The sequence below is a fragment of the Tamandua tetradactyla genome, chromosome 20, assembly GCF_023851605.1.
Source record: "Tamandua tetradactyla isolate mTamTet1 chromosome 20, mTamTet1.pri, whole genome shotgun sequence".
NCBI lineage: Eukaryota > Metazoa > Chordata > Mammalia > Pilosa > Myrmecophagidae > Tamandua > Tamandua tetradactyla.
The window spans coordinates 42,175,744-42,198,951 of record NC_135346.1 but is presented as its reverse complement, the minus strand read 5'-3'; the positions used below and the strand labels follow the sequence as shown (position 1 = coordinate 42,198,951).

The 23,208-nt window shown below is 41.8% G+C and overlaps 1 protein-coding gene and 1 long non-coding RNA gene across 2 annotated transcripts; both read left to right on the top strand.

Annotated features, from left to right (window-relative positions):
• The first annotated feature begins 4,156 nt into the window (after positions 1–4,156).
• On the top strand, positions 4,157–6,698 carry LOC143664568 (uncharacterized). The gene is made up of 2 exons (XM_077138086.1): positions 4,157–4,389; positions 5,475–6,698. Exons 1-2 carry the CDS (start codon positions 4,219–4,221, stop codon positions 6,627–6,629), a joined length of 1,326 nt encoding a protein of 441 aa, XP_076994201.1. The 5' UTR covers positions 4,157–4,218; the 3' UTR covers positions 6,630–6,698.
• Positions 6,699–8,288: 1,590 nt separating this feature from the next.
• Positions 8,289–14,788, top strand: LOC143664567 (uncharacterized). Its single transcript, XR_013166517.1, has 3 exons — positions 8,289–8,589; positions 13,360–13,511; positions 14,500–14,788. It is a non-coding gene; the product is annotated as an uncharacterized LOC143664567 (long non-coding RNA).
• The last annotated feature ends 8,420 nt before the right edge of the window (positions 14,789–23,208 follow it).

The following is a 23,208-nucleotide window of genomic DNA, read 5'->3' as shown; positions in this document are numbered from 1 at the left end:
CTTATTCTTTCTTCTGCCTCTTCAAATCTACTGTTGTATGTCTGTATTATATTTTTAATTTGACCTATAGTACCTTTCATTTCAGTAAGATCTGCTATTTTCTAATTTATTCTTTCAAATTCTTCTTTTTAGTCTTCTAGTTTCTTCTTGATATCCTTTACGTCTTTAACAAACCCATTGAGGTTACTTAAAAGATTTGTATAAACATCTTTGATTAGTTGCTCCAAATTCTATATCTCTTCCAGTGTTCTAATCCGGTCATTTGGCTTGGCCATATATTCTTGCATCTTCAGAAGTTTAGTTATTTTATGTTGGTTTCTCGGCATTTGATTACCTTGATAAGGTTGTTTTGAAACCTGATTTCCTTCACTCATCTAAGACTTTGAAGTTGCTTAAGTTTGCACTGAAGGTATTCTTTTGCATTTGGTTTGTCACTAAATCCTCACCAAACCAAGGCCAGGACCTCATGCAGGAGACACAACTCCAATTGAAGATCTGATAAAAGCTAGGGAGACAGGCCATTTGCCAGAGTGCGTTGCCCATGTCTTACCAGCAGATGGCACTCTTGGCCACCACCTTTTCCCCTAGGGCCAACCTATCCTCAACTGCATTAGCAGGCCGGCCAAGATCTAGATGGGGTACAATTCTAGTCAAGACCGTAGGTCTCCATGCATGCTGAAAGCTGCCAACCCTTGGGATATGGAGCAGGTAGGTGGGCACTGAGCACCTCGACGGAGATTCTGCTTGTGAGCACACTAGGTCTGGTGATTCTCAGGCTCCCTGGGAATGACCTTGGGCTCTGGGGCTGATGGTCACAAGGCTGCCAACCAGCCCAGAAGTGCCTGGTGATGCCACATGGCTGATCTTCTCCACCTGTGCATGCTGTGACTGCTCGGACCTCTGTTTTTATATTGGAAGACTTAATATTGCTAAGATGGTGATGCTACCCAAAGTAATCTACAAATTTGATGCAAGATTTTGATGTCGTTTGAAGAAATGGAAAAGCTGATCCTCAAATTCATGCGGAACTAAGAATGGTTTCTATTTTTAAGTGGTTTTGGGAAAAAACTAACAGAAGAAAAGTATTTTACAACACATGAAAATCATACGATATTCAAGTTTTAGTGGGAATAAATAATGTTTATTGGAACTTACTCTTGCTCATTTGAAAACTCTAACTCAGTATAACCTGAAGTGGAATCTGCTATGACAATTGAAAGCAATCAAAGTACATGTGGAGAAAAAACACATAACTGACAAATATACAAAGCCTGTAGAAAGAATAGGTATTTAGATACTTTGTTTAATCTTCAGGAGGTACTTTGCAGAAAATATCTGAATCTACCACTTGTCATTGAACTAGCAGTGTCAATGGCAAACTGTATTCACTATTATGGATTTAGCCATCATCAGCTCCATGAATTCTAGTCAGAAACATAATCTGAATATCTTAAACTTCCTTACCACACAGCTTTGATGGGTTGGCAGTGCTAAAATTATCATGATTTTTTTTTTTCGCTCAGACCCAAGATTGAAATCTGTCTATATGAGAAGAGCTGCCCTCGATAAATATTATAGAGTGCTGGATGGCTTTGGACATTAGCCTTTGTTGAAGACTATAGTATTTCTTAATTAATTCAACCTAAAATTACAAGGCAATATAGTGTTTACATGCAAAACTTATACTATGGTAAATTCACTGCAACATCAACTAATATTGCGTGAATCAAAATAGTATCAAGATGTTTTACATTCATTCTATGCCATCAAAAGTTAAAACAAGGTTTTAACTTGTTTTGTTAAAACAAATGTGAGTTCTCCATTTTCACAGAAATTTGTAGAAAATATATTTTCTGAGTTCCAACTTCAGTTCTAGAAGTGCTTTTCAGTTCTTCAAGCAAGTGCGAGGGAAATGTCCATACTCCAAAACCCATTAACTGTGTAACAGAGGGAATTCCACCAAACCCTCAAGTGTGAGTGATTAGTCTGCATGCAATGACATACTGAAAAGAAATATTAAGAGAAGAAGCTAATAGAATTCTACGAATATTTTCCAAGCAATGATATATTCAATTAAAATCATATGCTCATCAGATTTATCTCCCCATGTTTGCCAGACATATAGTAGATCTGCAATACTCACAGTTTCATTATTAAGATTATAAACTTCAGAAACTGAGCATTGTATCAAGTTTTTTCTTTGATCTCCTCATTTCTCCTCTAGTTCTAAATAATGGGCCTTGGTCTGTGATACCCAACCTTTTCCCTTGAATGGTGAATCTTTAGCAGAATTGACAACTCTTTGCTTTACGTGTTTTCTTTTGAAATAGAAGCTGCTCCATAGTCCCCTAACCTAAAAGGATTTATATTTCAAGCCCCTCCCAATTATCTACTCTTGCTTCACTGCAGCGGGTCCTGCTGCTTATGCAACCCCACGGCTAATCCCAGCATCTTCAGTATTGTCCCTGTGGCCTGAAATATGAGTCTAACTGACCCAAAGGAGTCCAGGATATAAAAAGACTCTTTGAAGCCTGAGTAAAACTAAACTGCAGATCAGAGAAGGTGGCCTAAAAGGGCCCAAAACACTTTAATGATAATGTCACCAAAGAAGAAGGAAGTCAGTGAAACTTTTACAAATTAAAGGAGACTCAAAACAGGTTAGCCAAATAACAATATGTGAATCTCTACAAGAAGGAAAACACCGCAGTACAGAACATTACTGGGGAAACTGACAAGAAATGCACCTGGTAGATTAGATAAAATCTCTAACTAATGTTCAATTCAGTCAAGATGACGACTGTAATGTGGGCATTAAAAAAAATCCTTCTTCTTAGAAAATATTCATTTAAGTATGTTGGGGTAAAGGGCAATACTGTGTGCAACTTCCTCTCCAGAGACTGGTGGGGGAGATGGTATATAAATGTACAGAAAGTAGCAAAGGGGAACAATGAGAAAGCTAGGCTAATCTGGACAGACAGTGTGCTCTTCACGATTCTTGAAACTTTTCCGTAGATTTGGACTTATTTTCAAACAAATCTTTTAATGGATTCTGACTCTGTCTCCTAAACTTTATTTCTAACCCCTGAGTTTTTAACTAAATTCCTTATTGACTTCCCAATAATAACTTTTAGTTATGCATTTTCTTCCTTCCTCTCTCTCTCTCTCTTTCTTCTTTAGTTCTTTACTTCTTTCTTTCATTCACTCTTCCTTTCTTTCTATATTTTCACCTATTTATATATCTGTCTATGTATTATCTATGAATTTTGGTGAAAACCCAGGAAGTGGAAGGTGAAAATAAAGAAAACCTTCACAGAGGAAGAACGATAGAAGTATAAAAAGAACAAAAGAAAAAGAAAACGTGTCATTCTATAGAACTCCACCTGCTGTGAAGACGTTAGATTATTCTAAAGAGAAGATTCACTCTGCAACTCCAAATGGGATTCGGTGTGACGGTCGGGTAGGTCCTGGGGGGAGCGAAATCACCCTGTATGATCATGGGTGGAATTATGTTCCGGATGGGACCTGAATGAAAGGGTTGGGCAACATGGACCACGGAATGGGCTGGGCGGGATGGTGTGAGAAGCCTTAAGTCAGAACATCCAAAAAGAAACTTAATAGGTACTTTCTGAGAGAGTTGTTAAATTATTTGCCAGGGGCCCAGCTAACACCTCTTCCCTACATTGTCACTCTTGTGCAAATTTAATGGAAGCTACACTGTTCAGTCATGCTATTTTATATAAGGGAATTATTTGGGGTAACATGAAGAGGGGCTGAGTTCTATGTCTGAATCCATGTAAGGCAAAGCCAGACTATGTGGGGAAGCAGGACGTAAGGAAACAGGAGATCTTGAGTGGATAAAGGACTGGATGAAAACAAAAACTTGGGAAAACAGAAAACCTTCAAATATGTGGAACTGAAAGAGTCAAAGCTGACAAGGTCAATACGTAAAGGTGGAGGGACTAGAAAATTGCAACACGGGATGCATCAGATATACTGTAAATCCTATGGAGATTAGGATGGGTAAGAAGCAAGGACCTGGCTGGGCTGGGGGGGTCTTCGAGGTAGGGGAGGGGGTGGGGTCCCCCTCTGCCTGCCCCTCCCCCTCCCTGAGATGCCCCTGCTGTCCTGTGCCTCTGTGACACGGGTCTGGACCTCTGACTAGCCCAGGCGCTGTGCCCAGGGCTCAGTCCTGCCTGAGGCAGGTGTGCACTGCAGAAGATGGAGACAGTTCTCTATCCCAGAAGCCCCGGAGGCCCATGGACGATGAGAACGAACTCTACCATGTGGACCGTTTTCTGTTTCTCATACTTTCCATATGGGCTGTTGCTCTTTCTTTTTCTGTTCCTCCTTCACAGGAATCTACTTGTGGAAAAAGGAGACAATAAACAGGTAAGGGAACCCCAGAGCCATCCCCCAGCAGAGTGGATTCTTACTCGCCCTGATCCTCTCACTGGAATAAATCAGTTATGGCTGCACAGACTCCAGAGATGGGCCCTGTCAGTAAGGATGAGAAACTTTCCTTTAGGGAAACAGGGTGAGCGGGTAGAGCGGATTCTATCCACACTCAAGGACTGATCTCTCTGGAGGTGGGAGAGGACTCCACGGTATAATTTAAGCACTGCTACTGAGTGTCCCCAGGGTAGTTTTTCAGGCAGTGTAAGATACGTCTGTGGAGCAGGATCACATGACAATTCTTCAGCATCCTCCTTCCCAAATCTGATGTCTGTGAGCAAAGCCTCTTCTTAGGGATGGTCTAGAGAGCGAGGCTGAGTCTCTGAAAGCCTGACACTAAACACTGGCTGTGGCCTCAGGGAGTAGAATCCCACCTGGGGGAACACATGTACACTAGAGGCCAGAGACCACTGTGTACTCAGCAGAGGATGCCGATGGCAATATCACAGAGGGTCAGGTCAGCAAAGCACTTCACTGAGCTTTCCAAAGAAGGAACAATGGAAAATGTTTTACACAATTTAGAAAGAAGAGCAGGAAAGGAACATAGGATCCCATGAAATTGAAGTAGAAAGTCACTTTGTTTATGCATAGTGAAGGACTGCAGTTGGCCTATGGCAGAAGAGGGAGAACTGAGTTCCACCCTCTCATTCTTTCAGGGTCAAGGAAGAGTCAGAGAAGGCAGTCCTCCCCTGACCTCACACCCTCAGATTATCACCCTTTCTCCAAACTCGACCTATCCATTGCCTGGATTCCACTGAGTCCCTCCTCTACCATCTTCCACCACTGGCCCCTCCACTCCACCACCACTTATGCTCCCTTAATGCTGACTCACTATGACTTGCTTCCCTTTCTAGAGAACAGTGGCCCAGACAGCTCATCTCCACAGTGTCCCCTGGGTTGGCAGGACACGTGCCTGCTTGTTTCAGCTTTCTCCTAGAGGCAAATACAGGCAAGAGCAAGTTCCTTCCACCTTCTCACACTCTGTTCTCCATAAAGGGTGTTTTTCTTTTCATTATTCATAGGTCTTACCCCAGGGACACCCTGAATTCAGCCATGTGACATCAAGAGCCTTCGTTCACCTTCCAATTATTCTTCAGAAGCTCCTGAATACCAGAGCTGTGAAGAAAGCAGACATAACAATATGCTCGGAGAAAGAGGAGTTATTTCTAACACAACAGGGTCATGGCTGTGATGTCAATTCTAAAACACCTGGAGACTTACCTGCCCTTGATCAGGACACACCAGCGCCCACTCCTTTCCTGAATATCGCTGAACAAACGCAGAAAATAGATGAAGAATCCACCAACATAGTACAGCCCACTGTTCCCAGACCCAAATCAGGAGATTCCCCAAGGACCAGTCAGTTTGGAGGTTCCCAATTCCTCAGTGAAGAACAGCTCAAGCTAGGGAGTCTAGTCATAGATGGATGCTCCACATCACCAAGCCTTTTGGGGGAGCATGAAAAAGACAAATCACATATCAAGTTAAACCTCCAACTGGAGGGAAAGCCACAGAGCCAGGCTCCTGCCTGTGCCACTGACAGGTCTCCTGGTCCAAACAGTGTGAATTCCAAGAACTCGGAGGCCAAGGCCCCAAGTGTGGACAGAGGAGATATAGCTGCTTTCAAAGGTCCCTACATCCACCTGCGGGATAAAAAGAGGGACCAGGGACAGGACGAGTACAGGGATCCTAAGGTTCAGTCCTCTTGGAGTCTCCAGAACAGCACTGTGGATGCAAATATGGGACAAGAGGAGCGTCAGGGGCCCCCACTAGGAGACACCTGGAGGGGATGGAGAGTTAGAGCCTTCCCCCACCATGGAGATGCTGATCACCCTGGCCCCCACACAAAGGAATCGACAGGAACCCTGACACCTCAGTCGCTGCCCCCAAAGGGACAGGGGCCTCACAAAAGCCAAGGGAAAAGGATTCGCCATATCATGCAAAGGATGTGCCCACTGAGACGTGGGAATAGTCACCGCGTCAAGCAGAAACCAACCGGATCAGCGCCAGTCTTCCAGGAACGGCGTCTGTGTGGAACTTCTCCCGTCCCTGCCAGTGAACCAGCGGCTCCCAGCGGCGCCCACCAGCAGGTGCCAAAGGTGCCAGGTCCCCCCGGCCGCCGTCGCCACTGCCCCCTGTCCTGCTTTCTGGGGTGCCTCTCCCGCCCTCCTTCATAAATCTTCCTTCCCCACGTACCACATTTTTTGTTTTCCCTACCTAGAATAAAATTTCCATTTAAAACCTTATTATTGTTCAAATAGGAGGGTGTTGAGACTGTCTCCATCACCTCTAGGTGGGGGATTACTGTGTCTCGGAAGGGTGAGCTCAGATGAAGAGGGAGCTGGAGCGCCTATTGAAATGCCTGCTTCAGTCTCTAAAAGAAGACCCTCCTTAGAGAGGGGCACTGACATGACATTGCACATCCACCACCATTGGGCTGTCCTTCCTGTCCATCTATACAGATATCCTATATTCAAAATACATTAAAATTTCTTTAATTTTGTCTTAAAAGTTATCCAAAAAAGTTATGTAAAAACATCTCTAGGGACCTGTGAAGCATAAATTTCATTGAAGTTTCAACTTCAGCCATGGCTCAAGCAGTCATGCCCCTACTCACTCATTCTCCTGACCTCAAGACAGCAGTGGGCAGGATGGGGCCACACAAGTCCAACAGGGACAGAAATCCCCCTTCAGTCCTCCAGGAATGGTCAGAGACAATAAAGAGAAGTAGCCTGTAATATCTCCACCATGTGCATTAGAGTCTAGGTGCTAGGCTGCAAGTTTAGAAAGGTGAGAAACAATCTATAGCCCTGAGTCCACTTGGTGGACAGAGCTGACACCTTCACCCAAAACCTTTCCTACTTTCTGGGTAAGGCTGGGTAGACGGGCCCTGCCTCCACCTGTTAGCTTAGTCTTTTTGAAATGAAGAACATTCCCCTTCTCCCCTTAACCATGGTCTAAACTTCTAGGGAGTGCACTGCTTCCAGATGTATTGACGCCACGCGGGGAGATGCAGGCAATGAGTTCACTGTGGTACTTATTCCCTCTTTGTCCCAAATGAAAAATGTTCTTCAGTCATGTAATGTCTGTCTCTTTCTCAAGCCTCAGGTGTTGAATATGTGACAGCGTGCACACATGTGTGACACTGACTATTGACTGCTGGACGTGGTGGACTTAATGGGTTGGATGTGGAGACATACGGCAATTCCTTTCTCTGCTCTTTTTCCCAAAAATGCCGGGAAGTGAAAGGGAAGGAAGAGGGTAAAGGGAAGTTGCTAGCAAAACTGAGAGGGTAAGGAGAACATTCCACTCACAGGTTTGAGCGAGACCTCTCTTCCCATTTTCAAGGAACTCCCAGGTCTGTCTGAAACTGCAGAATGGGAGGTAGATTCAGAGGCAGCAGCATGAACTTAACCCCAGGCTTGGGTCTGTTCTCACCACGTTATACCCAGTACAAGACAGCCCAGCTATGGGTGCAAGTTTGGGAATATTCTTCTGAAAGCAATGGTTTTCTGAGTTTTTAAAAAATAGATTCAGCAGACACAGAGCTATGTGGACTTTGTGCATCAGGGGTAGGGATATATTTTAGGGGTGTTGGTATGGTGTAACCTGGGATGAATGTGGTCAAGCCTAGGTACTGACAAGTTGCTGCTTAAGCATCTTGATATCTGAGGTCCTCATTTGTATAGGTTATAAATCTTTCCACTTGACTTTTATGTCACCCACTGGGCAGGCTCCTGGAATTGAAGCCTCTTCCCACCAAGTCTCTTCCAACTTCCTGGTTGGATGATGTCATAGTCAGGTTCATGTGTCAACTTGACCAGGTGGTGGTACCTGTTTATCTGGTTGGGCAAGTGCTGGCCTGTCTGTTGCTATGAGGACATTTCATAGAATTAAATCATGATCACGTTGGCTGCATCTAAAGCTGATTCCATTCGTAATCAACCAAGGGGAGTGTTTTCTGCAATGAGTGATGCTTAATCTAATCACTGGAAGCCTTTTAAGGAGGATTCAGAAGAGAGAGGCTCTCTTCCTGCTTCGGCCGGTGATCCTCTCCTGTGGAGTTCATCCAGACCCTTCATCTGAGTAGTCAGCTTCACCACCTGCCCTATGGATTTTGGACTCTACATTTCAACGGTTACGTGAGACACTTTTATAAATTTTATATTTATGGATATTTCCTACGATTCTGTTCCTCTAGAGAACCCTAACTTATGTAGATTATTTTATAGAGAAAAAAGCATTCTGACTTTCAATGGTGGGAATGTTCACAAGGCAGCTACACAGTACCCAGGGAAACAAGATAGATAAGGAAAAATTTGGATAAATCAAACGGGAAACATAGAGATGGAAAAGGGAAAGAATAAACTGGTTGGAAGGAATGAGAAGGTCCCCAACTACCCTCATCAGGATTCCTACCTTGAGATCTCCATGAACTTGTCATGAAGGTGCAGTGTTTATGGGCTCATCTCAGACTCCCACTCAACCCTCTGAATCAAACATAAACAAAGACACCAAATGTTTCTCATCTTTATCCACCTCAACCAGAATAAAGATGATATACAATGATGGCATGTAGTGGCTGCAGGCAAAGAAATTTTCAGAGGAATGTAAGCCACCAAAGAAAGAGGCAAACATTTAGTGAAGTGGTCCCCATGAATAATGAATAATGGGGTGAAGGAAACCCTTAGAGCACCCCAACATACCACTGCAGCTCTTCACACCTAGAGGAGTGAGTAAAGTATGAGCAGTGTGACTCATCCTAATGCTCCCCAATACCTTCATCTGTCTTAGCCTTGAATTATGGATCTAGAAAGGAAATGGTTCTAATAACTAAGTTTTTAGTTTTTTGCTTATTTTTTTTTCTCAAGCCCACTTGTGGCTGCGTTTAAGTAACAGAGTTGTCTCCTGAGTTTATGAACATTCCTTGGATCCCTGACATATATTCCACATCTTCCTACTTGCCTTGCTTATTAGACTGTGAGTTCCATGAGGGCAAGGAACTCACATTCTCCATTGCATCATCAGCACTAGGAACAAACCTGGTAATGAGAAAACACTCAGAGTGCAGAACTTCTACCTAGCTCGGCCTTCTTTTCCCCACTCTCCCACCTGGGGTGGACATGAGGACACTGGGGTCCTGCACATGTCCCCACTAGCAGGCAGGCCTGTTTCAGTGAAAATGAAGCAACAAAAGGAGAATGGCTCTGATTGGGTCTTTGACATAGCAGTGAGAGCAAACTTTCAGGTTTAGGCTCTTTTTTATATAAACACTGCTGCTCTTCAGAGGGGGAAGTTCTGGCATCTTGAAGCAACATGTTTATCTGTCTGGAATTATATTTTACAATGACAGAAATCATCATGGTAGGGACAGGATGCCCAATTCTGAGGGGCTATGGTTTGCAGCATCTCTAGCTTTCTGTGGCTGAAAATCCCCCGGCTCCCTGCATCTCCCGGGAGAACTGTACTCTCATTATGCAGTGATTACTGTCATATGTGGGGAAGGTGGGGGATTTGCAATGGCTAAGATCAGAGCTCCTTCTCATTAGACACATAATCACTCAGAAGCATTCTTATTTGAGCTTTCACTATCATTTAACCTCATCAGCTCAGGTCAAAGGGATTAAAGTGAAGGACTTAAGGGAGGACTAAAAATATTAGCAATTTTTTATTTATTTCAATAGCTCCCCTAACCTCTTGTGATGACAGCTTATGGTCATAGGAAAACAGTTCAGGCTATGGGACCTGTGTTGTCATGATACCCAGATATGCCATTATTTGCTGTGGATATCATTCCTTCAATGATAAGATGGAAATGATATCAAATAAGTACATAGGTTGTTGTAAGTGAAAGGGAAACCCAGTTATCAGTTGTCCTCTTATCCTGGGATTCTGGGTCTCAGTGGGCTGTCTCTGTGACCATCCAGCACTCTCTGGAAGCAGATCTCACCACCTTTTCCAGTTCTTCTAGAGAATCTACTCACACAATTGTCCTCAAGAACAATGTTGATTTGGGGGGATGATTTTATAAGATTGAGGAAGAAGTTTACATTACATACATGAGGTTATTTTTTTTAACTCTTATTATACATTCCTGTCTTCCCAAAGGCCACTGTCAGCTGAGCTACTCCTAGATATGACGGGGAAGGAGGATTTTCTGACCCTTTCTTGGCAGGGGGTTCAGTCTACATGGCTATCTTTGTTTTCCAGGGTTGCTATAATATATGCCAAAGACTGGTTGGCTTAAAAAGCAGGAGTCTTCTGGTCTGACTCTGCAGACCAGAAGTTGAAATTCAAGGAGATGTAAACAGGTCATAATGTCTCCAAAGTCTGCAACACTCTGTGGTGGCTTGTCAGCAATCCATAATTCAATATCTCCCTTGTCACATGGACATCTGTCTCCTTCTGTCACCCCCTGCTACTACTGTGCCTGAATCTCCTCTGCTTATAAGGACTCCAACCATTTTGGATTAAGGTCCATCCTTATCTTGTTTGGCCTCCTTTTAATAAGATCTTTGAAAATCCTATTTACAAATGAGTTTACACCCATACAAAGAAGGGGGTGAGAGATTAGGACTTGAATATGTATTTGTAGGAGACCTGACTCAATCCTTAAAACCCACCTCTGTGTTCCCATCCTGGGAACATCCCATCCTATCCGTATCTTTGATTATTATGAACAATAGATTGCTACTACTCTCTGAATCCTTGGGCCCAGCCTCTGAAACCCTAAAGAGGCTTGAGAAAGCAAATTCGAAAAGAAAAAATAAGATAGTTGTCTTTAATGAGGAAGTATTCTCCTCACTGTAAAGACAATGAGAAAGTTTTCATAGGGTCAGATTGACTGGATTTAAGCTCAGGTTTTACAACTTACTCGCGTTATGTGTTATGATGAAAGGAGATGAACCAAGTAATGTGTTTAGCACAGGACCAGGCATATTACCCCATGAACATCAAGCAGCAGACAGGTAAAATGCCTATTCATTGTAAGCTTTCAATTGGGAGCAGTCATTGCTATCTCATAGACCTCTGAGATTCAGTTTATTCACGGTTATTCACCAAACTTATATCTCCTAAAACTTGCACTGTATGGTGTCATCTACTTTATGGTGGACACGGAGATGGGCTGCCCAAATTCCCCTTCACAGATGACCTGTTGCCCCAGTTGTCAACAGGCAGCTTCGACTGGCAGCTCTGTTTCCTTCACTATTTGCTTCAGTTGCAGAAAGCCCTTCTGGGGGATATTCACATACAGTGACTGATGGAGGCAGGCACTTGATATTAAAGCCCTGGTGTTTGGGCCCATCATGGAACAAAACCACACAGCTGGCAGAGGCCTTGTTAGGCCTGTTCCCTAACTACCCAATTTGCTTTTCCCACCTCCCTTCCATATGTGTTGATGACTAACAAATATCCTGTAACCCAAACTGCATCTCAGTGTTTGCTTCCAGAGAACCCAACCTGTGACATCCTACTCTGGAGCCTACATTCTTGACCCTACAGAATACCCAAGACTCTGCTAAGCACTGCGTGGTTCTTGCCCTCAAATAACTCCCTAAGGATAGAGGTTACAAACACACATGCACATATACACATTTACCAGAGCTAAATTACAAAGCAACATTATTGATGTAGTAGGGTGATTATGTGATAAAATAGAAAGAATAAATTAAAATAAAAATGATGTCAGGCTAGTCCAGGGAGTTTTCAGAGAGTAAATGGGCTTGTGCAGGTTCGGAAGGTTGGAATAAGCACTCTAACATATAATTGTAAAATGTTTTCCTTTAAGGAAGAAATAGCCCAACTGGCTTTCTGAATTCCAGATAAGCAAACAGATTAAACTCCTCACTAAGCCCAAGAGTCCTTGCAGTTCTTTTAGAAATTGCAAAGCTGGAACCTAGAAATCACTGGGACTGCTGCAGCAGCAAGGAGCCACCTCATTTTAATATAGCTGACCTTACAGCTTAAAGGGTCATCACAATGTATTGGGGATGGAACGTGTTAGACAGCCTTAAGGAGATTTTAGAAGATTGTAGATAATAGAACTTGGTAAAGACAAAGTCTGTACTCAGTTATTGTACTCCAACACTGCCTCCCAGATAGCTTGCTACTCTATCATAAGATTCTAGATGGTGGATCCCATGTCAGATTGAATCCTGGGTCCCTTTAATATCCACAAGGGAGGTGAGGCTTAAAAGACACTTGCAAAATGGGCAAATAAATGAGCTGTCACAGGCAAAGAAAAAAAATGCTTCCATGCTATCTGGTTTATTCATTCAGTTATTCATGTAACCTTAGTTAATGAAAGCCAATTAATGTGCCAAGAACTACACTAAGCACCACCCTCAGGGGTCATTAAGGTCTAATAGGAGCTAGAGACCATGAAAAGATTAATGAATAAACAAATAATTATTAGCGGTTATAGGTTCAGTTAAGATAAAACAAAAGATAGGCTCCTCCACATAGTACAGTGTGGAAAGGTTTTCCAAAGAAGACAAATAAATGAAAACCTGTAGAACCTGAAAAAGTCAAGCAAGTGAAAGGTGGTGGGTGGGATAGGGGTTAAATTTTAGGCTGGAAGAAGAGCATGTGAGTGGAGTCGGGGCTCATGAAGAACTGTGCAGAGGTTAGGTAGCTAGAACAGGAGGGGGTAGGGGGCAGGAACTCAAGTCAGGTGAACGAGAGGTGGGGGCAGATCATTCAGGGCTATGTTGAAAGGTTAGATTTCATCCAAGAGGAAAGGGAAGCTGTTGGAGGAACCATGCTCAGGGGCTGGCCAAATTTAAAAGCACAATCCTTCCGTAAGGTTTAAAAATCCTGCTCCTAGGTGGATTGGCCAAAGCCCTTGGAAGGCCAGTGACATCAAGGTTCACTTTGTCTCTGTCTTTTCTCTTTTTCTCTTCATAGTCTCTGGTCACAGAGAGAAAGGAGTGGACACAAAGAGCTTGCCAAGCGCATGCAGGCTGGAGAAACTGGTGATGCCGTAAACTACATTTTGGGAGATACATCTCAGGGAGGCAATGGAGTACATCAAGGGAGGACACGTGCATTGGTGCCAGGTATGTGACAGGTTGAGTTTTGACTGGTCATTTCACCTTCCTGGGCTTTGTTCAACTTTGTTCAGCTTTAAAAAAAATGAAGTAACTGAGTCAGAGGCATAGCAATTTAAACAGATAAAACTGTTATCTTTGTAAAATATTAGTAATAAATAACAAGGTAGATAGGTTAACTGGGTTGGGGGAACATCAGAAATAATAGATTTTGAAGAAGAAGCATAGTTACTTTCAAATGCGTGAGGTCGTAACAGGTAGAGGAAGATGTGTGTAACAGCAGTGTGTTACAGAATTCCTCTTAAGGAGCAAACCACATTTCTTGGAATGCTCTGAGAAGCTTTCTGAGAGACATTGTGCCACTATAGAGAGTGCATGTCAGCTTCAGAGAGGGCACAGCCATTTGTGCATGACAGGGAGGGGAATTTGGCCCTAAAAGGGAGACAGGGAGAGGGAAGGGAGAGAAGAGGAGAGGTGGGGAGTGGAGAGAAGGGGAGTAGAGGAAAGGGATAAAGGGATGGGAGGGGAGGGAAGAGAAAAGAAGGAGGGAAGCCAAGAGGAGGCAGAAAACTTTGAAGGACACAATGTTGCCTCTCCCCTTGACCCATCAAATCTTTGTTGAGATGTTCTAACACACAGAATGGAAGTAGTTTTACTTCTCTGGAAACAGAAGGATAGACAGAAAGCATGAGTGGCTGTGGGAGGTAGAGACAGGCAGTATCAGGAGAAACAAGCCCCTGGGAACACCAAGAAATCTCCTTGAAGCCTCAGCCTTCCCAGAGCTATGGAACCAGTTTGTTTTATTCTCCAAAAGGCAAGAATGTCACGACTATAGCCTTGGTTATAGGGCAAAGCAAGCAAAGGTTGTTACAGAGTACGCCCAGATGGACAGACACCAGAAAAATGAGCACATTTTTGCCAATTTGCTTCAAACTAGGTCTCTTATACAGACTATACCCAGGAGTCACCTCATTCACATCACTATTTTCTTTGGCAGACTGCTTGCAGAGCATGGAAGGTTGACTCCAGCCCAATTCCTTCTCCAAATCATTGCATTCCAGTGCATGAGGAATAAGAAGCATTTCTGATAAACTTTTTTAAGAACCCTCAGAACTGAGCAGCATATTTTCATCCAGGGAGTGAGCAGCCATGAACTTACTGACTTAACTGGGTGGAAGAAGAGGGACTTCATGCTTCCTGGCATGAAAGATGGCATTCAAGGGATGAAGACATTTCCAATACAGCAGTTTCATATTTGATTTTCAATATGCCATTTTCTTAATTTTGTAAAATAGTTAATACTTACTCTGTAATCTAGTTTCCTGGATTCAAATTCTTATTCTATTCCTTGCTATTGCATTGCTTTGGGCAAGTTCCTTAATCTTCCTGAGTTTCAACTTCATTATCCTTAAGATGGGTTTATCTCCCTCACAGGGTTATTGTGAAGGTCAATGTGTGTGAATCCTAAGCACAGAGCCTGGTATTGTCTATATACTTAAAATCTATTAATGTGATTTGTCACTAATATACTTTAAGTCAAACTTTAAAGAAGGTCAAGTCTGTGCTCAAGGTTATGTGTTTGATATTTGTTCAATATAATCCTTATATTGTCTCTTCTATGCACAATGGTGTCATCAAAACTTACCTGCCCTATTGTCCTGTGCTTCTGCTACTCAATCCAACTTGCTTTAAATGGCTGATAATGTAATATATAGAATGACTTAGATGTAATCTTTCTTCATTCTTAACTCAAAGATACAAGTTAAAGTCAACAGATGGTATGATATAGGAGTATGATTTCTGAGCACGCATTAGAAAAAATCATCTCTGAACTCTAGCTCTGCTATTATTTAGATGTATGATCTTGAGAATGCCCCTGAATTCATCAGAATTGTCTTGGAAATAGGTGGACAGGAGACATATTATGTAAATATTTTGAGTTTTTTTATAAAAATTGTCTCATGCAACCGAGGGGTTTGGCAAGTCCAAATTCCACAGGGCACGCTGTGAGCTGGGAACTCGGAAGAAGGTTTTTGATGACTTCCCCAGGAGAAACTGATGGGCTGAAGGAGAGGTGGAAATTCTCCCTTCTGACTGCTGAAATCATCACTTCTCCTTTTAAAGCCTTCTACTGATTGGATGAGTCTTCTCTCATTGACGAGGGCAGAACTTTCTGTTGGTTTAGATGTAATCCACTATAAGCACAACGAACTTACTGATGATTTAATTCCACAAAATATCCACAAAGTGTCAGACCAGTGCTTGCTTGAGCAAAGTGACACCATAACCTTGCCAAGTTGACACATGAACTTAACCCTCACGGTTACTTAACGATTCTGAGTCTGGCATTGCTCATTAGTAAAATAGCATTATCTAGATAATGTTTAGGTCCATTTTAGTTTTAAAACATGTGTAACTCATACTGTATTTTGAAAAAGGGCACAGGATGCTTTAGCTCTCAAGCCACAGTTAGAAGGTATGGGGAAAATTAGATGCAAAGCCAGGAAGTAGGGGGTCCCGAGTTCATTTCTCCCCCTACATTTTATGTGATCTTTGATATCTTGCAACTCTTAACCAAAACTCAGTTTCTTCATTATCTATAAAATGAAGCAGTAGAATTAGAGCTGCCTTTCCTAAAACATGTCATGACTTCGAGAACCAATGGGTTATGCAAATAGTTTTCCATAATATAGGAATTCACAGAGACGTTGCCATACTACTGTGCCCTGGGACTTTTGAGGAGGGATACTTTGAAGCCTTTCTAACACTTGTTTGATGAAAGAGCCACTTATTTTCCATAGTGGATTTTAGTTCATGGGATACCCTTTGTAAAACCTAGAGGTCAGTGACCAGCAACATCCTTTTTGATTTCAATAGCCCTTGGTTCTATGAATTTGAGCCGAGGGTGGTGGTGGGAATGAAGGACAAGATTTCAAGTCACGGAATCTCAACAGCCTCATTCAGCTTCCACAGTAGGGCAGTGGGACTCTCAAAGAGTTAAACCACCTTCCCTTAAGCCCAAATTTACAGGCTTCTATGAAGGAGTTTGGGCTCTGAAGGGAATAGGCCTCCTGCTTTATTAAGCCTTAGAGAAAGAAAGATGGGGAAAATTTCTATGTCATTGTAAAGATTATAAGCCTCTGTTCAGTGGACTTTTTTATAGTTGAAGTAAAAGCAATGTAGAAAATGAGAACTTTAAAGAGTTTTCTTTTGTAGAACTGGACGGGAGAGTTTGACGCTCTTCACCTGACTAATGCTGATAATTATCTGTGAAGACCTCTCCTACTCTCTCGGATTAATTTCTCTAGGTTTCAAAGAAACTCATTCTACACAGCTTGAAAGGATAGAATAGAGGTTGTCGGCCACTAGAGTTGTTTGGCTTGAAAGAAAAGATTCTGAAACTCAGTATGGGAAGAAATGCCTCTAACAGGTCCTATTTAAATGACAGAAGTCAGAATAACTTAAAATTGCAATACTGTCTCATATAAAGTAATTTATAAATAAACCAATGGTTTAGTTTGTCCTTATCATAAATTTGGTGATGAGGGTAACTGGTAATTTAAACACATTAATGACTTAAATGAAATCAGAAGTTTTAGGACAAAAAAGACCTTAGAGGCCATCTAGTTTCTCTACCATCTCACATCAAAAGAGAGGAAATGAGCCCGGAGAGGAAAAGTGACTTGATCAATGTCACTTAATAAATTGGTGTCTGAGCCCAGTTTAGAAATCTCGTTTCTTAGATCTTCATTCTCTTTTTTGGGCTAAGCTGGATTTCGTAGGCATGGATCCAGATGTTTTGTTTTAAGAAACATGAAAAGTCTTGTTTTAGTATGTTCACTATAATCATCCACGGAAATACAGACATTTAAGTTGTCAAGGAGTTTAATAATGTCCCTTTAAGAATAATAGCAGGAGCAATTACTTCTAAAAGCACAATAGCAGTACTGCTATAGTAAAATGCCACCTAGTGGAACTTCAAGAGCAAAACATAATTTCTCCCATGCATCCTTCTCAAAGAGAAATACCTTTCTTAGGCTCACATTTTAATCAATATCATTAGCTCCCTGAGTGCTACATGATTAAAAATAACACTGAAAATTGTCCTACTTCCAGAACACAGCAGGGAAGATGAGACTGCACAAAAATAAGTTGGTTCACAAGAAAGAAGGAATCAGGGGCCAAACTGAAAACCTTGGGGCTAAGAACACCTTAACTTTTCATCACAAAAAGAATTAGAAGCAGGTTTGTAGCGCTACCACCTTTCCATGGTTCAGTGCATTCAAGTGGCCATAGAAGGTGGATTGTAGAACTAGGAAAACTTTTACTATGAGCAGCCTAGCAGAAATAGCTTTCCCTGGAATCAGAAAACTTCAGGACTAGGAGCACTTCAAATGTTCTCTGGTCCACCTCTCTGACTATGTGATTTCTTCTCCAATCCAGTTTAAAGACCCCACCCAGATGGCAGTATAGTTTGCTATCATGGAAGAACAAAGGATGGGCTCATCTGTAAAGCTCTACGTGGAAAACTAAAATGGATACCAGGCAGGAAGTTCTCAACTGGATGGGAAGAAGAATTCTCAACATCAGAAGTGTCCAACATCATAAACGGAATGAAAAGAGGAATTTCTTGTCCCTGGAAGGCTGTATAAGCATATGTCAGGACTATCACATCAGTTGTTGATTTTAAAGAGACTTGACATTAGGCATTGGAGACCGAATATTTAAAAGGAATTGGAGTGAACTGGATTGCACGAAAGGGTAAAAGAATTGGGCATCTGTCTTAGGTTGGTTGCTTGGGAAAACTGACACCAGACATTTGTATGCAGGATACTCATTTGGAAGTGCCCTGGGAATTCACACCATTGGGGGAGTGAAGGAAGCAAGACTGGGCAGAATGAAGTATTCAACTGTGATTTACAAGCAAGAAAGCCCTAGATCCATGAGGAGGTGTGGCACTGGGACTACCTTTCTCAGTGATCCTGCCTTGACCTGAGAGAGCTACAGCTTTGTTTATGGGCTGCCCCATAGGAGCAGGAGAGGGAACTTGGCCTTCAGCCAACAGCACGGAAGTGCCTCAGCTCTAAGAGGTTCTAGATAGCCCCTGACGGTATCCACTCCAGTCCTCTTTCCCTGTCTTTCTAGTTCCTAACTTCCTAATGCGGAAGTTACTCTTTTCCTCCTTCAAGGCTGAATAACCCTTAGCCCATTCTCTATTCATAGAAATGTGTCCCTGAATCTTTTTGTTTTCTATTTGTGTGCTTTAGAAGAATCCCAAAATAGTTTGCATTTTCCATTTTCTATCATGTCTTAGGAGGCTAGGATATGATAGGATAGAGACCTGATTTGTCCTTTCATGTTTTTTGTCTACAAATTTGGCCTCACTTTTAGTCTGAACATCTCTGTGCCTTCTATCTTGCATCTCTAAAATGTATATAATAATAGTGCCTCTTCTCATGCATTACAGATATTATGTGAAATAATGACTGTGAACAGCATTAACACCTAAGTGACAGTAAACAATTTGTTATCATTATCCCACCTTAAAAAATTAAATTGCATATCCTGTTTTTCTTTTTTTTTTGCCCGATGTCTTTGCTCAGATCAGCGGTTTTTAAAGTATGCTCGGGGTACCCCTGGAGGCCCCCAAGAACCTTTTAGGGAGTATACAAGGTCAAAGCTATTTTTGTAACAATGCTAACACATTCATTGTGTTCTTTGTTCTCTTACTTGTTGAGAATTCAATGGAATTTTCCAGAGGCTGCATGACATGTTAATGTTATCGTTCTGATGTTAATATGCAACGGGCCTATTGCAACTTTAAAGCAAATTGTTAAAAATTCTTAAAAATTTCTCTTTTAATTTCCAATGGGGTAAAAGTTGATAGCTATGTTGCACTTAACTAAGAACTTTTAAGAGTCTTCAATAATTTTTACAAATGCAAAGGAGGCCTGAAACCGAAATGTTTGAAAACTACTGGTGTGGAAAAATCTGTTGTCCCCTCCCAAATCTCGTTGCCCACCACCCACTCTCTAACTCCCACCACCACCTTGCCTGATGTCTTTGTCTGGCTTCTTTCCTACTCCAAGTCTGCTCTCTGTGTTTAATAGTATGATCTGCTCAGCACACCATCTTTGAAATGCCGGTATAGTGTGAGTTTAGAGAGTGCACAGTGTGCCTTGCTCCTGGGAACAGTCAGATGGAAGATTCTGGAATTATAAATGAGATACCAAAGAACTGGACACTGTCGTTAGAACACTGCATGGCACCAACTGGCTCACAAAGTGGCTGTCATCCTGCTGCTCAGCTGCTGACTGTGCTTTAGGAGGACAAAGTGCAGAACAAAATGTATTCCATAGTTAAATAAATTAGCATGTGAGGCTTTCTCTTATCATAGAGATGACTCACTCCAGTCAATTTGACAGTGGAACAGAAAATTGCAGCAATGCAGTTTCAAACTATCAGAATTTAGGAAGGGCATAACACACACTCAGACTTCAGCTTCTCATCTTCCCCCCAGCCCTTGCTCACTGCAAGCTCTCCATATGAGGAAGGGGCCAGGAATAGGAACAGGGACACTCTGCACCATCAAAGAAAGAATTTCATGTGAAAGGGAAAACAAAAAATAATGGTAAAGATAATCATGATACTATGTAACTCTGTTCTGCAGGACCTCAGGTGTTTCATTTTTCCTCCCAATAGACCTATGGGATAGAAATGACCATCCACATTCTACAGATAAGAAACCTGAGAATTGAAGAGATTTAACTGACTTGGCTGAGGCCACATCACAAATTAGTGACAGAACTGGGTCACTCATTTAGGTCTTCCTAGCACAAAGCATAAGACGTTGCCTCTCGTGAGCCAATAGATCCAATTTTAAATGTATTTTAATGTTTATTAACCACCTAAATAAGTACTGAGCTAGAACCAATGAGGTCTTTAAAGGCCTAAAATCCAGCAGCAAAAGGGACCCTTTCTTCAAAGTAGCCCCAGGACAGGCAGAGAACAAAGCAACCCTTTTGAGAGCTGAAAGAGGCCAAAGTCTTGCAGAGACATTGAGGGGACTGAAAAGGGAGTGATACTTGTGGGGCTCTACTGCCTGCTGTTTTCACAGTATTCTACAAGCAACCTCTCCATCCTCACAGCTCTCTGGAGAAGGTCTAATTATTCCTATTTCATAGACAAAAAACAAAAACCACAGAAGTCCAAAAGCAATGAACCAATTTGTCCAAAGTCACACAATGAGGAAATTCCAGAGCTTGGATCTAAATTGAAGTCTGAGTGATTCATAAAGTCCCATGACCATTCTATGCCCCACTGCCTAGGAAGGGAGCACTCCCAATCATAAAGAGTTAGGAAAGAGCTTGTATTGTGAGTATATATAACAGAGACGTGATGTCATAGTCTACCCCTCAGAATTATTGTCTCTCTCTAGGCATTTTGTCCAAATGGCCAGGTGTTGTGTGTCAGATAAGAGAGCCCAAAAAAAAGTAATAAAGGTTTACTTGCACAGGGAGACTCTGGATCAGAGTTTGGATGTGAGAATTTTAACATTTGCATGACAGATCTTTTGTGTTTCTATTATAACTCCTTGTGCAAGGATCACTTCTTTAATTAAAAGAAAAGCTGCTTAGGAAAAGATGCACTGAGGAATGGAGAGACAAGGAAAGGAGGAAGAAATAAAGTATTGAAGGAGCTTTTAAGATGGTGTAATGGTTGAATTGCATCCCGCCAAAAACATATGTTGAAACTCTAAACACCAGTACCCATTAATGTGACCTTATTTGAAAATAGGGTCCTTGCAGACATGAGTTAAAATGATGTCATGTGGGATTACAGCTATCATTCCCCTGCACTCAGGAGGCAGCAAGGAAAGCACAGAGAGGGAAACAGCTGGTCCACGGTCACTCTCCAGCCCTGGCTAGAACTGATCCCACACTCCTCATCCCTCCACACTCACATGATATCTCCATTTTCTTCACCCTGTAAGTGATTTCAGCATGGAATTTTAGTTGAGAAAACAGAAACAATCAATAAATGTCCTATTACTGTACTCCTTTCCAAACCCAAAACTGGCCATCCTCAAAAGTTCTTTCTGCCTGATGGTAGGTAAAAGCCATATTCTCCTGACTCAGAGCAAGCCTTAAACTTAATCTGCATTTTATTCCCCAGTATATTGCCTTTGAGTCTTGGCTTAAATTTTAAGTGACAAGCTACTAATTTCTTTGCAGGCAGTTTCCCCTATTTTTTTTTTTTTTGCTAATTATTTTTAACTTTATTTTTCTTTTACTATAACCTTTATAATCCAGAAACACAGGTGGTTAGATCTCAGAGGGGCATCATGTTCAAAAAGTACAGTCAAAATCTAAAAATAATAGAAAGACATTCATTCTCTACTCAAATGACCCTGCTTTAGTTTGCTAAATACTACTGGAATGCAATATGCCAGAAATGGAATGGCTTTTAAAAAAAAAAATTTATTATGTTACAAGTTTACAATTCTAAGGCCATAAAAATGTTCAAACTAAGGCATCCAGAGAAATACACCTTGACTCAAGAAAGGTCAATGTCTGTCACATGGGTGGGCATGTGGCTGGCATCTGCTGATCCTTGTTCCCACTTCCATTGCTTCCAGCTTCTGATGCCAGTGGTTTCTTCTCTAAGCATCTGTGGGCCTTCACTTAGCTCCTCTGGGACACAGCTCTGGGTTCTGGCTTCTTTAGTATCTCATAAAAAGGCACTTGGCAATCACAAGGCTGGGCTCTGCATCTCCAAACATCCACATCTAGACATCTGCTCACTCTGTCAGCACTCCAAGTGTCTCCAAATGTCTGTGTCTTTGCTGGCTCTGAGCTTTATCCAAAATGTTTCCCCTTTTAAAGGACTCCAGTAAACTAATCAAAACCCACCTGGAATGGGCAGAGTCACTGCTCCATCAATCAAAACATCAAAACCAAAATTGAGTGTCAAGTCTCCAGAGAAGTTATCTAATCAAAGTTCAGACCCACAATTGGGTGTGTCACATCTCCATGGAAATAACCTAATCAATAGGTTCTACCCTAAACAACAGATCTGCCCCTACAAAATTGGATTAGGAAAGAAAACATAGCTTTTTTGGAGTACATCATTTTAAACCAGCACAGCACTTCTAAAAGGACTCTAAATAGAAAATCCAAGCAATACTTAACAAAATCTTTTCTCCTCCCCTACTTTTCCCTCAATGTGCAGCTGTTCCAAACTGTCCTCCCCCTTCAAAAAACCCCTCATCAACTTCCACCAAAGAACCTTTTGCTTTTCTTCTCATTTCCATTGTACCCCCCTCTCAGATCCTTATTATAAAAAATGACTAGGCATTTCCTCTTAAAAGTGGGATAAATCAATCTAGCAATATCAGGCTTCTCTTTTGCACCAAAGGTGTCCAGGTCAATGTCTCTGTAATTCCCACCTACAGGTTCTGTTGAAGGAACTTGATCTCAAAGCTACTCAAGTCTCTTCCATGTGGAAGAGAAGAAATAAATAAATATATATAGTGATTACACTACAAATAAATTAAAAATAGAACATGAGATAGTTTGGGGAAGTTCAAGTATTATTATTTTATTTAGGATGGTCAGGGAAGGCCTACAGAGGATGTGGCATGGGAGTTGAAACCAAAATAATCTAAAGCAGTCAAGGCCAGTGAAAAGAACTTGAGACAGTAACA